The 14,340-nt window shown below is 39.6% G+C and overlaps 2 protein-coding genes across 4 annotated transcripts; both read right to left on the reverse strand.

Annotated features, from left to right (window-relative positions):
- Positions 1-2,635: 2,635 nt before the first annotated feature.
- Positions 2,636-6,482, reverse strand: LOC111840909 (RING finger protein 141-like). Of its 2 annotated transcripts, none has more exons than XM_023806266.2 (6): positions 6,390-6,482; positions 5,377-5,580; positions 5,157-5,265; positions 4,884-5,065; positions 4,578-4,685; positions 2,636-4,020 (listed from the first exon to the last, which is right to left on the reverse strand). In XM_023806266.2, exons 2-6 carry the CDS (start codon positions 5,517-5,519, stop codon positions 3,870-3,872), a joined length of 693 nt encoding a protein of 230 aa, XP_023662034.1. In that variant the 5' UTR covers positions 5,520-5,580; positions 6,390-6,482; the 3' UTR covers positions 2,636-3,869. The 2 variants fall into 2 exon arrangements, with proteins under 2 accessions (XP_023662034.1, XP_023662044.1); XM_023806276.2 differs by lacking the exon at positions 6,390-6,482 and adding an exon at positions 6,303-6,374.
- A 2,076-nt stretch (positions 6,483-8,558) lies between these two features.
- On the reverse strand, positions 8,559-11,695 carry LOC111841255 (fibroblast growth factor 19-like). 2 transcript variants are annotated; one of them, XM_023806875.2, is made up of 3 exons: positions 11,094-11,695; positions 10,708-10,763; positions 8,559-9,482 (listed from the first exon to the last, which is right to left on the reverse strand). In XM_023806875.2, exons 1-3 carry the CDS (start codon positions 11,305-11,307, stop codon positions 9,156-9,158), a joined length of 597 nt encoding a protein of 198 aa, XP_023662643.2. In that variant the 5' UTR covers positions 11,308-11,695; the 3' UTR covers positions 8,559-9,155. The 2 variants fall into 2 exon arrangements, with proteins under 2 accessions (XP_023662643.2, XP_023662633.2); XM_023806865.2 differs by having other exon boundaries at positions 10,708-10,811; positions 11,094-11,689.
- Positions 11,696-14,340: the final 2,645 nt, after the last annotated feature.

The following is a 14,340-nucleotide window of genomic DNA, read 5'->3' on the forward strand; positions in this document are numbered from 1 at the left end:
CCAGTTAATCATCAGTGCAAGCAGACTGAAACTCTCACTTTGACTGTGTGAGGAAATACCTCACCAGGGCGACAAGCCAACTGCACAGGCCAGCCTACTGTAGTCCTACAGGAGAGAGTATGATAATACTGTGCTGTAGGTCTCCAGTTTAAAACCACTCTGAAGAGGAATTTTACTTCTGAGGAAAAAGGTGCAGCACTGTGCATTTCCTCCTTACAGATTTTATAATGCTTGCTAAACATTGCCTTTCTTTATTCTGCTACATGAGCTTCTCTGTGAATGGATCGCTACATTCATTAGATGCATTAAACGGCACACTGTGGCAACATCTGATCAATAAATGGCCACCTGCATTTGCATTGACACTCTATACTACAGCTCACAAATTTGGGATTACTTAGAAATTTCCTTGTTTTCCATGAAAACATACGTGATGTGAGTTTGAACAGGAAATACTGCTGAATAAATAGAAAATAGTCATTGACAAAGTTAGAAATAATAACTTTTAAGTTAAAATAATTGTGTTCTTCAAATTTTGCTTTCGTTAGAGTCCTCCATTTGCTGCAATTACTGCCTTGTACACTTTGGGCAGTTTGTTGAGGTAATCTGACGAGATTTCACCCCATGCTTCCTGAAGCATCTCCCACAAGTTGGAATGGTTGAATGGGCACTTCTTACGTACCATTCGGTCAAGCTGCTCCAATAACAGATCAGTTGAATTGAGATCTGGTGACTGCTGGCCACTCCATTATACACAGAATATCAGCCGAATGCCTCTTCCCTAAATAGTTAGGGAACTTACAAAGTTTGGAGCTGTGTTTGGGTCATTGTCCTGTTGTAGGATGAAATTAAGCACCATCCACAGGGTATGGCATGATGTTGCAGCCTTCCTTCTCCAAGATCCCTTACACCCTGTACAAAGCAGCCCCAGACCATCACATTGCCTCCTCCATGTTTGACAGACGTCGTTAAGCACTCCTCCAGCGTCTTTTCATTTGATCTGCATCTTACAAACATTCTTCTTTGTGATCCGGACACCTCAAACTTAGATTCATCTATATTTATAGCACTTTTTTCCCAATCTTCTTCAGTCCACTGTCCGTGTGCATTTGGCCATCGCAGTCTTTTTTTATTGCCCATTCTGAGATTCTGCGGCTTTTTCTTTGCAATTCTGCCTAGAAGGCCAGCATGCCGGAGTTGCCTCTTCACTGTTGATGATGAGACTGGTCTTTTGCGGATACTATCTAATGAAGCTGCCAGTTGCCTATGAGGCGTCTGTTTCTCAAGCTACACACTCTAATATATTTATCCTCTCCTTCAGATGTGCACCAGGGCCTCTCTCTCCTCTTCCTATTGTAGTAATAGCCGGTTTGCGCTTCTCTCTGAAGGGAGCAGTACACAGCATTGTACGAGATCTTCAATTTCCTGGCTTGGAATAGCCTTCGTTTCCCAGAACAATAGACTGATGAGTTTCAGAAGAAAGTTCTTTGTTTCTGACCATTTTGAGCTTGTAATCAAACCCACAATTGCTGATGATACTCAACTAGTCCAAAGAAAGCCAGTTTGTTTGCTTCTTTAATCAGCACAACAATTTTCATATGTGGTAACATAATGGTAGAAGGGTTTTCTAATCATCAATTAACCATTAAAAATGATGAACTTGCATAGCAAACACAACATTCCACTGGAACACTGGACTAATTGTTGCTGATAATGAGCCCCTGTAGATATTCCATTAAAAAACAGCCATTTCCAGCTATGATAGTCATTTACAACATTAACAATATTTACACAGTATTTCTGATCAATCTGATGTTATTTTAATGGCTGAAAAATGTGATTTTTTTCAAAAGTAAGGAAATTTCTAAGTGACCCCAAAATTTTGAACAGCTCTGTACATACACTGCTTCTCGTCATTGCTGGCTGAGGTAAAGAGATTGTTCCTGAGCACAGCATTTACCCTTTCCTTGTGCTACAAGCTGCATTTTAACTACACTGATCTCATTATTTGGCATTCTTATGCATTTTTATATATGGACACATTCGTAAGTGTTGCTGCCAATGGGTGTAGCAATGTAAATACTTTTATTTATTGTGAGATGTAACAGGGTTAGAAACCACCTCGTGACACACTTCCCATTGTTCATAACTTTATGCCAACTAAACTTCATTGAGTTTGTCAAGCAAGTAGTTTTAGTGTCGTTTTAGGTAGAAAAGACATTTTAAAACTGAAGTTCTTTTAAGTATGAAATGGGATGAACAGAAACAGCAGGAAAACAGATTTGTAAATGCTGTTTGCACATAGATAAATTAAACATCTGTTATATTTATACACAAGACAAATACTGTGAAGATGGGTTTGAACATTTTATCATGTACTCAGAAAAGTATTTGACTTTTGTATGATCTAAAGAAAATGCAGATTCAAATATTTGCAAATGCAAGTGTACCTATATCTAGGAATTAAAAAATAGCATATTGCTAAATTATAAAGTGTACTTTATTTTTCTACAGAGACACTGGGCTGAGTGTTTTCCATCAGTGAAACACAGATATTTCAAAAATTACATATTAAGATTGTAGCAAAGCCATCCTGCTAATTAACAGGTTACAAGGCTGACAAAGGAGCCACCTAGAGGTTAAACATATTCCTTTTAATAAAGATAAAAAACATACATCGGCAAAAAGCATGCTTTCTCATTAAAGATGGCTCTACGCATTTCCAGAGTGCAATTATAAAGGAAACTCACATTCATACATAGTGTTTTATATAAATATATAAGTGGTTTTGGTAGTTTTCAATGAGTCCTTTGAAATAAGTGTGCATCTTATAAAAAGAAATACATTTCCCACAATATTTAATCAAAAATTCCCTTTTAGTTTAAAGCCAAAATCTGAAAGTTGTAATAGAAGCGCGTATTTTCACATTTTGAATTTCACAGTCTACCCCCCCCCCCAATCTTCAATAATGTCCTTTTCATATTTACATTTAGAGCTTAGGTAAACTTACCGTTATAAAACAAAACAGCTACTGACATTTCTGGCAAATTACACAACAATATGCAAGAGTAATGTTGCCCTAATAGTAATAATTAAAATTCTGAAATATGAAGCAACCAATTTTAAGAATTAAGGTATCTACAAATAAGTTTCAACATTAATACCAGTAAGTATTTTCTGCAGCATGCACACAAATCATGACTTCTTTCATAAATGTAAATATGAATTTCCATTATTCCCCATACAGCTTCGAGTCGCATTCATCAAATCCTACTTATAACTGCATTAGGGATGTTTTGGGGGAGAAACCTCCAGGTTTAATAATGGAAATCATAAGGTTTTTGTTTTTGTGTATGACAGTGAATCAGCTATTTATTAGACTGCCATTCAAAGTCAGCTTCCCATTGTTTTTAACACTGAATCTCTGGAGAACCACCCCAGATGCTTCTGGGTCTCGGTAGCCACTGGGCCTGCAGGGGGGCATTTAAGCTCTCGTTTACTGCCGAAAATACAGCAGAATCCAAACCCTCCTCAATCACACTGAAACAACTGGGACAAACACTCATCTCGTCTGGTGCCCCCATTCCAACTGAGAGAAAAAAACTCCAGAGACTTGGGTCAGCGGATGTGCATATCTCAGTGTACTGAGCTGTAAAGGTGGTACCTGCTATATGCATTTCATAAAAAAAGTTAAAAACACACACACACACACACAAAACATAGTTCCCTCATAATGAGACTACTGTCCAATTCACATTTGAATAGCAATTACAGTGGTAGACGAGGCAGTGCTGAACTGAATGAAAACTCAAATTTATAATGTCTTAAAACAATGGAGTATGAATATAAGCAATTAGGTTTCTGTTTATTTAAGGTCTGTGTGGAATTCCAGCTTCATCTGCCAAGTTGAGGATATAACCCGCTATATCCTCCTCCGTGGGGGCGTCAGACATGACCCATGACTCGTTGGCGGCGGTCACTTGCAAGCGGCAGATCGGGCAGTTCCTGCTGTGGTCGCTCCTGTTCAGTAAAATGCAGCACAAATTCCATCCTGTCACTTACACTATATATTGGCTTCTCATCAGGTTTCACACAGCTTCCAATCATCTCAAAATTAGTGCCGCACAAAGCAGCCGGATGTCTGCTGGAGCCCCGGGGAGTATGAAGCTAGCTATCTTAATGCACATCCCCGCCCACTTGGCCCAATTTCACACTGCCAATCGAAGCCGCCATGCCGCGTAGCTTGCATAGTTCGTGAGAAAGCTCAGCGCCGATGACCAGTAAATCACAGACCAAATTCATGAAGGGAGGTGCTGAAGGCAGCCGGGGGAATCGCAGCCAATATTTCCCTCTCTTTCAGGGGAAACAGGCCAACTTCCTGCTCTGGGTCTCCACTGGAGAGTAACAGAATCTAGATAATGAGCATATGAAGGGCTCCTTTAAACAGACCCCATCCAGCACCAGGCATCCCACACTGAACAGAGCATATGCAGAGTACAGTAAGACACTTGATGGGAGCAGACCTGCAACTCATTGCCTGGCTATTATTAATGGTTGTGAAAGGAGGTGACTCTTACCACTTATCGATGCACTTCTGACAGAAGCTGTGGGTGCAGGGCAAGATGAGGTCAGCCTTCCCATCCATACAGATACAGCACTCCTCCTCATCCGTCAGCTGTTTCACCCTATTTACAGCACACACACATATACAGATAATGCAAGCAACTCACCATACTAGAACCATACCAACTCTATGAAAATGGAATTGCATCAGTTTGCAAATGGCACCTCATGGCCAAATCAGTTTCATGTCATGCTCCAAAAACAGCCTTGACACTACACATCCGATTCATTTCCAAGGGTCATTTCCTTATAGGCATTACCTGCCCATCCACATGCTAGCCTGGCAGGAGTCCACGGAGGCTAAGGGCACAGAGGATCCCCCAGAGCAGCCTTCTACAGAGAGCACCTCTGCTGCCTGGCCAGTGATGTCCTTGTACAGCTGGATGAACTGGTAGAGGTTCATGATGCGTGAGGCCTCCACCATGCCGTTCTCCTTGTTTATCTGCCATCACACAGGGCATACAGTCATCAGAAGCTCCCGGAACCATTTCAACAGGAATGCAACAGCCCCCCGATCCACTGACATCACTCACTTTCGTACAGACTATCCTCACTGCGACCTTCCAAAGAGCTGAGGCATCCGACCCTGGCTGAACTTCAAAAAGCAAATGCTTCGGCTGCCCGACAGCCAGCTTGGCTGTTCTGAAGAGTCAAAACACAAACAACAAGGATAGAAATCCTCAGTAACATGCAGTAAACAGATGACTGTCATCCGTTGTTTGACCCTCTTAAAGTCACAGTAGGACAGCTTACACATCATTGAGTTCTGCCACCCGGCCCAGGAACTCTTCATAGGTGAGGTACCCGCTGTCACGCACCAGCAGGGCGTGCTTCATCACCTTCTCAGGCAGCCTGTTGATGACCGTCTGCGTTTGACCGGAGATTTGCTGGCCCATTCTGGGTCCACCAAGGAAACGCCAGTGTAGTGAGGTTAGGTCTCATTTAAGACGGTGTCATCTAGACGGGGCGCATACAACACCGGCGTTCAGCACAAACACTGACACACTACACAGAATCACCGACATTTCAGAGCAAGTTTATTTCATTCATCACTATAGCCTTCCTTTTACATGTCCTAGGAGGAAAAAAAAAACAGTACGTTTGAAATATTAACCAGAATATACAGACATTGCGCCACCAGTTATGATTCTACATCAATATAGCATTTTAGTGCAAAAATGAACCAACACAAAGAGAACCGTATCCAATACTATGCAAATTAGGACTGCCGATGATACCCTAAGTCAGATGCAACGTCAGGCAAGCTCCGAAATAAATCCACACAACAAAAATACTATTTTATATCAGCTGTTGACACAAATAGGTACGCCCATCCGCGCACAGCACTAGTACAAGTAAGCGGCGTTTTATTTATACAATAATATATATACACAATATTACAGAAGCAAATGGCCAGAGATATAAGCAATAAATCAACTACAATTATGTGAAACTAACAGTGAATAAGAACAACAATAAACCGCAGCAAACTACGTTGCAAATGGTAATACAACTACGGAAAGCTTCTGTAAAGTTCTGTAAACATTTTCATAGTATTAGCATTTATGCAAAGCTACGGAAGCGATCGGCACAAAGATGCAGAGGCCGCATATACACCTAAGGCATTAAACTCGATTTTATACGGGGGAAAAAGCCGTAAAATTGCACGCCTGAGTGACCTGAACCAGAAAAAAAAGGCGACAAGGACTCCCGGTTCACGAGCAGCCTGTCAGACAAGCGCAGTTTCCCTGAAAGTACTCACACACCTCGTAACACGAAGGTACTGCACCAGAGCAGCCGCCGGCGCTGCTTCGCCAAGAAGGTTGCTGGAAATCTAATACAACTTCTGGATAATCTGATAGCATCATCTAGTGGTGGGATGTGAGAAAGGCCTGGGACCGCAATACCGTCGGTGTCTACAGTACGTCAATCACTGTATCTTCAACGTAAAGCTGTCATTTTATAAGTAAAATGTAATGTTTATGCAAAAGTCTGCTATTTATTATTATTCAGATTCCAATCGTTTTTTCTAGAAGGCACACAGAAACATACAGGGGCGTTGCTAGAGATTTCGGACCCCATGAAGGCATATTATATTGGGTCCTCAGTCCAGAGCAATCCAGATATTTTCCTAATTTTTTAGCCCCCCTTGGAATCATCCTAGCTCCCCTCGCCTTAGGGGGCCCCTGGATACATATACAGGTGAAAGGCCAAATCTGGGGGTTCAGCCAGCTTCCAGCGCCCCTTGACCAGTTATTCTGATGTCCGTTTATAATAATGTCCATCATCCAAATTACTATGGGACAACTTGCTGCTTGACTTATTTGACTGCTTCAAATATGACGGCATAAACTGTTACTTGATTAGGATGACCTAATTCTTTTACTGGACAAATTACATATCCATAAATGAACCTTACTATGTGTAGATTTTGGTTTAATTCCATCATTCTCATTTCTTTTATTGCAATAAATGTCCATTTTTTGAAATTACTATTATACTTTATATGCCATTTTAAAGCCTTTCCTTTTGTTAGTTAAATTCACAGGTTTTGAGGTGTTCTTTGTATAACATAATAATATGCTATTTCCTGAGCTAATCTGCATCAATGTTGACTTCTCCCATAGAAATATAGGCCTGCTGAGGATTGTTTTGTTGTAGATTAATAATATTACTGTCATTTTTAGGTGGGTATGGTATTCCTCTTATGAACAGATTATGCCTTTTTTTAGTCAGTTCAGATGTTTTACAGACAATAGAAAATGTCTGTGGGGATCCATCCAGTTGCTTGTCTTGACCAGGGTTGAAGGGTTGGAACATTTCCCAGGTAGTGTATGGCGGAAGGCTGGGCCACACGTTGGACAAGGTGCCAGCCCATTCCAGGGCACATGCATGCACACACTCACAGGCACAATGGGCTCTTTCGAGAGGCCAATCAGCCTGACTGCATGGCTTTGAACTGCAGGAGAAAAGCGGAGCGCTCAATGAAAATCTGCCTGATAAAGGAAGAATACGCTACATCCACACACACAGGGCAGAGGCAGGATTGTAAACCTCAATCCTGCTGGCTGTGCAGGTCACACACAGGCGGCTGCCAAGGGCATCAACTTCTGTGGGGCACTGACTTAGCAAGACGATTTCCTTTGCGTGCAGCACGGAATGCCTGAGACAGTGAAACTGGCTTGCTTGCTCCCCAACAAAGTATTTACACTGAGCCAGCAAACCCAAGTATATATCACTGGAGCAGGGAGCCGAGCGTCGAGTGGCAATGACAAAGTAGGCGGGGTTTATCACGAGGGGTAAGAGGGGTTTATAATGAGGGTTGGGGTTAGGATATCAGATAGCAGTTATAAACCCCTCCCACATTACGCCTCGTACTCGATATGCCTCTCAACGAACCGCCCAAATTTGAAAGCGTTTTTATATTTTTACACTAGATGGCGCAATTGTGCCTATGATGATAACTGCCAGCAGGAATCCTATCCTGACAAATGACTGTATACAAATTCAGACTTCATATTTAATCAGAGAACAATTAAACCAGCTGGAAGATGAATGGAATAGCAAAAATCACAATGATATCAGTATCTCTATTATAGCATAATATATCTTATGCAGGTGTGCATGTGTGAGTGAATGGTATGTGAGTGTGCCCTGTGATGGGTTGGTGCCCTATCTGGGGTTGTTCCCTGCCTTGCATCCATAGCCTCTGGGATAGTCTCCGGACCCCCTGCAACCCTAAATAGGATAAGTGGTTACAGAAAATAGATAGATAGATATCTTACACAGCTTTTTGTTCTAATGGATTTTGGTCCAGTCCAGTAATAATTTACTTTCATTATTGTAATCTAGATTTTATGTCATTCAAACTTTGATTAATTTCTACCAATGTATATTGTGTGTTTGGGGGTGGGGGAGAATAAAGTACACAGTCCTAGAGGTGTGAGAATTTTATTTGCACATTTTCTTAATTATTTCTACAATACAAAATATTTAAGTTATTTGAAATAACAGGAGATTAGATTTTTAGCCTTTACAAAAATAATAAATGTTGCACAATGTAATTTTATTCACAAACCAACAAAAGAATTTAAAAAATTCATAAACTACTGTTAAAAATCTGTGAACAAATTCTACAAAAAGACAGAAATTAGAAATATCTACCACAATGTAGACAATATCAATACATATCAAACATCATATACTTCTTTGTATTAATGTTAAAAACATAATTAAATACACAAAACTATACACTAATGTTTGTAAAAAAAATGTTTGAACCTAAAATAAAATATGTGTTTTGTATTCTTCTTTTTTCTTTTCCTTGTTTGATGCTTCCTGGAGTGGTGGGTTATGAGGTGGAGTTTCTTCCAAAGTTGTCTCCCTTTGATCATTTTACCATGTGGGACATGCTGCAGCTTCATAATGCATTTTTGTTTTTACTATAGTTAGGTTTTAAGTTGTCTCATAAAACCAGTTTCTTCCCTTACATTTTGTGTGGACAAATGTCCGTTAAAGACGGTGAGGCAGACTTATCTTTTGTTGAAACTAGGACTATGGATGAAAACTTGAGAGAGGTCCCCAAAGGGACCCATGCTATCGATCTGAAGGGGTGACTTCCCGTTCTCAGAGTCTCTGGGTCCAGGGTCCTTCGGGGACACATCGACTGCCCCCAAAGAAAGTGTGCTCGCCATGGGTAAGAACTGGGACAGTGAGGATAGGCCTTTGTCTCCGGCCTGGACCTTCTGCCTGCCGATACTCAGGGTCACCACCGCCCGGTATCTGTCTGAGACGTAGATGCTGTAGCCATCTGACAGGATGCGCTCTCGGAATGAGCAGTGCTCTTTTACGTAGTTGCGCTGCGGAGAGACAGGAGGTAAGAGAGAGGCCTGACTTCAAAATGCTGCCCTACCTGGTGGAGCTTTTGGTTCCTATAGGCCTGTTTACATAGCACACACAGCTATGGCACTCAGAGTTAATGGGAGGCCAAGGTCGTCATTGCTGTGTCCTTTCATTGAGGTTTTGAACTGCACAAACATACCCTGGCAGTGAGCAAAGGTTGCTCTGGCAACATGACCCTACCCTTGGCCTTTGCGACTGACTCCACGCTAATATAGCTTAAATACAACAATTAGCGCCGAATTCCGCATCTATTAGTTTGGATCACTCTCGGTACATTATAGCAGAACATTTTATATTTTAATAATGTAGCCATTTGCACATTCTCTTTAAAAGTATAATACACCAGCTCATCATAAAATAATTTGAGAAAGAGAAACGTGTTGCAGGTACATATCTTTTTGTAAACTGAAAATAACGAGCAGAACACAGAAAAAAGTTTTTATTTTAGAAAAGCTTGAATTGATTTATGTTTTTAAATCTATATTTTACATTTCTGGCCAGATTACTGCATTGACTAGTAGGAGTAAATTTCATTTTAAATAAGCAGCGACATCAAAAATTCCCTGTGACCCTGTTCAGGATAAACAGCGAGAAGATAGACAGAATAACAAAAATTACACTGATGACCGTATCTCTATGTAACACTTCAATGAGTCACTATAACACACAAATTGATGGCAATACCATCAATACGTACATATATGTTGCTATGAGAGGCATTACTATAAGTAATATTGTATTCTGACTACCTGAGAACCACATTGGGACCTACCATCATTACTAACTACCGGATCACACAAGGACAGGTGCTCAGCATTGCACCTCACTGATTCATTAATAGAAAGTGCTCTCGCATGACGTTTAACTGCAGAATGGGTGGAACGTGCGTCAGCCCAATGGGACACAGAACGGAACACGGTTGGCCACTGATATTTATCCACACACAGAGTGTTCTCGGGTAGGTGTTTTCATTCTTATTACAGCTCTTTCAAGTTTACAAATATCCCCCAACATAATAAATTATAATCCGACCAAGTAGGCTACTGTTGGATGACGAAATCACACAACACACAATATTAATTACAATATCAAAGAAGTGATAACATATCACTAAACAACAAAAACAGGCGTATGTGTTTCGATATGGCAGTGTTAACTGATTTATCCAGTACAGTAACTTACCGATCCATACAGTTTTCCACTTTCTTCCATGCAGAGATAGTAAGCACTCTTCACTCCTTTGATTGCAACAAAGCCAGTGTCAACCGATCTGATCTCCAGCAAACCTTAAGCAAAACATTACTTTTAATATAATTTGTGCCGTAGACTTGTTTGCCGATCATCTTTTAAAAACACGTTTTCCATATGAAAAGTACGTTGGACTGGACAGCCGTCCATCCATCTCAGAACCGACGTCAAAAGCAATTTAAATTATTCACAGGTGAAAATGTAAAACGTGTATTTTTGACGTGACTGTTGCGATATGCAATTTTACATCATATGACAAGTAGGCCGACTGCTTCCAGGTACATTTGTGCACGTTGTGCATATTGCATATAATTACTCACTGTAAAGACTTTGCAGAGATGAGCTGTCTACGGTACCGTCCTCGTTGATCTGCAGATTCACTCCATGCCTGGCAGCGTACAGATGCCTAAGGCGGACAGACTGCCCCCAGCCGTTTGCTATTAGCGGCTCGGAGTCGGGCACCGGTACGCAAAACGCTGCAACGGCAAATAAAATAAGGACCAGGCAGAGGGGAATGCCATCTGCGCGAGACATGCCGATCTCTCGGAGCTAAGGAACGACAATATAAAAGGTTGTTTTTAAGTCAAACAGCACAAGCTGTCCCACTCCTAAACCGGCGATTAGCTTTTTTTGGATTAGCGTTTTATCCCTTTGCCGCCCTTTAAATCTGCTTGTTATCTCTTCACTCGATAACCTTTCCCCCCTGTGCGGCACTACGAGGCAAATCATAACACACCCATTCCCGGTTTGAGAAGTGAGCCATGATCTCCTGTTTTGACTTAGTTTTTCCATCAAAACTGGTTAAAAAAATGAATCAAAATTACAGTATACATATTGCTCTTCGGATGTAAAAAAAGAATGCAATGTGTGAGATAGGCCTATTAAAAACCGCTGTCTTCAAAGAAGACAGTTATGGTTAACCTGTCATTATTATGCTTTTAATCCTTCATATGATACTGATCGTATCTCCTTTGGGTTTTTTTTTATATCGCCTTTCTCAAAAATGCTGCATTAAAAATAGGTTGTACACGCATTAATACGGACATGTCTATTCCGAGTAACCAGGGTGTCACACCAAGTTTTAAGTTTTAGTTGTCACGTAAGCCATATTCGTACGGGGTACCGATTCGGCCAGGATAAGAAACGAGTGTAATTCTCCCAGATTAGGCTACCAGAGATAAAAAAAAAAAAAAAAAAAAAAAAAAAACGAATCCCGTCCGTTGAATTAGCGCGTCTAGAAAATAATCATAATTTTCATTTTTAGGTGCCATGTCCCTTTAACATAAATTACTAATCAAACACAATAAAAGCAGAACTTTTCCCTCCTAACTATATGGGCTACATTAGCTTACAAATTCGAGTATTGTTGTAATGCTCTGCACCTGCTGAAAACCTTGACGTTATCCGAAGTTTACGTAGAAAATTCAGCTCTCATTCAAGCTTCATTTTTTTGCGGTCTTAGAAAAACTGGCATGACTGTACAGATATGACCTTATTGCCGAGATGAGAATTCGGAATGGGCTACAATTACCGAAAATACAGAAATACAGAAGGCTATTCGCTACTGAATTTTTACTATGTAGGCTTCTAATAATTACAGACATAGCAGATTCGCAATGGATTAAAATTACGGTCGTCGTTGGTAATTGCTTAAATTACATTACGTCCCCAAGTAAAAATGATCCCGTCCAAATAGGGCTTATATACAAACATACCTTATAGGTCTACATAGGCCTATAGGCTATTAGTAGTGAAATGCCTTTTCTAATTTCTCCGTGTGCTCAAAATGAAATAGGCCTACCTATGCTAATAATAATAATAATAATAATAATAATAATAATAATCATCATCATCATCATAATTTAATGTTGAAAATTAAATTAATATAAATAAATAAGATTGAATTTAACAATACAATAAAAAGACAGAAAATATATATTTTTAAAAAACATAAATAGGCCTAGCTGTTTACAGACGTCAGTTTTCGTCAAAAGGATGTAAAATGAGAAATGAGCAATGCCTTCGTCCCATTATGTTAACTTGCAGAAGTACTGCTGTGCTTTTATTTTAGAACGCATATGCCGATTTAAAAGGTAGGCTATACAGTAATTATAAAAGTCAGAAGAATTGGTCATAGGCGTAGGTGTTATTATTGAATAATATTCTAACAGAAAAGCAGACGAACTATAATTAAGCGTACCTCACATGATGTTGGGCGTACACATTTTAATGCATTTTATAAAATAATACTTTTAACGAAACTTCGCAATGAATGTAATAAACTTGGATGGGCCAGTGAAGAAACAAAAAGGAGACACTTTTATAGTTTGAGTTACAGTTTCGTGTAGTCTAATGATTAGGGAAATTATATTAGGCTTGTAAAATAATAATTACAGATTTAAATCCCAGTTGAACTGCTGCTGTTTTTAAATGCATTTTATGCAATAAATGTAGCTGTAGAGGTTGGACTACATTTGTATATGCAAAGGAAATCATCGCATAACAATAATATATTACCTACCACTCTTTCCACTCTTACATGCAACTATAGGCCTACCTCATTGCAGGTTGCAAGAGGGCCTGCCCCGCCCACGTCCAGCCCCGCCCCAAGGCCAGCCCCGCCCGTAGTTTTCTGATTTGTCGACTGCCATGGCTAACTCCGCCTATTGGTTCCTGATTTGTCGACTGTTTTCTTCATCTTCTCTTTTATTGACATATGGCTCAAAGTAGCATTACTGCCAATTAAACCAAATGTCATTAAGCAAATTATGTATGATTTAAATTTACCACGTCTCTAGGTTCATTCCATCTCATTGCTTTACGTACGTATTCTTCCTCCGCAACTTTCAGCTAAGCACTATTCCGGCCTTACCTTGCATATCACCTCACCATCACATCTCACTTCCATTGTCAATGATTAGTTTAATGACCTACATAAGAGAACAAGTAAATGAAAGTCACAGGATGTACAACCATTATACAGCACTGCTATTTAACCAACCTTTATATCTAATCAGCCTAATACAAACAAGTTAGCTAATTATGTGTTCTGCTAAATAAATAAAAATGTCCGCTATTAACAAAATCATTAATCAATATTAAAAGAAGTGAACGATGCAAGGTAATTCAAAAATCCGTTCTGTTTTCTAACCAGACTTAGGCCTAAATGACGTATAGCAGGTGTTTTAAATATACTCAGTCATAGTCTAGTGTAAACTATTAACTATTTAAATTGCCTAAGATAAATGAAATTCTTATGGTAACGATCGAATGTTAATATGATAAATTGGCTAATAAATTAACCAGAAATAAATAATTTAATCAACATTTTAACGCATTAACAACCTACTTCTCAATCAAAAAAATCATTCAATCATATCAAATCAACTAATCAGCCTGTAAATCCAATTTATTAACAATTTTACAAAATACAAATGAATTATCATATTAAAGAAAATGGATATAAAAAACTGAAACAGCAACAGAACACATTAAAACTTTATTACAAACAACAGACACCTTAATGGGCTACAACATACATACACATACAACCTACAAATGAATAAT

The sequence above is a fragment of the Paramormyrops kingsleyae genome, chromosome 11 (genome assembly GCF_048594095.1).
Source record: "Paramormyrops kingsleyae isolate MSU_618 chromosome 11, PKINGS_0.4, whole genome shotgun sequence".
In the NCBI taxonomy this organism is placed as follows: Eukaryota; Metazoa; Chordata; class Actinopteri; order Osteoglossiformes; family Mormyridae; genus Paramormyrops; species Paramormyrops kingsleyae.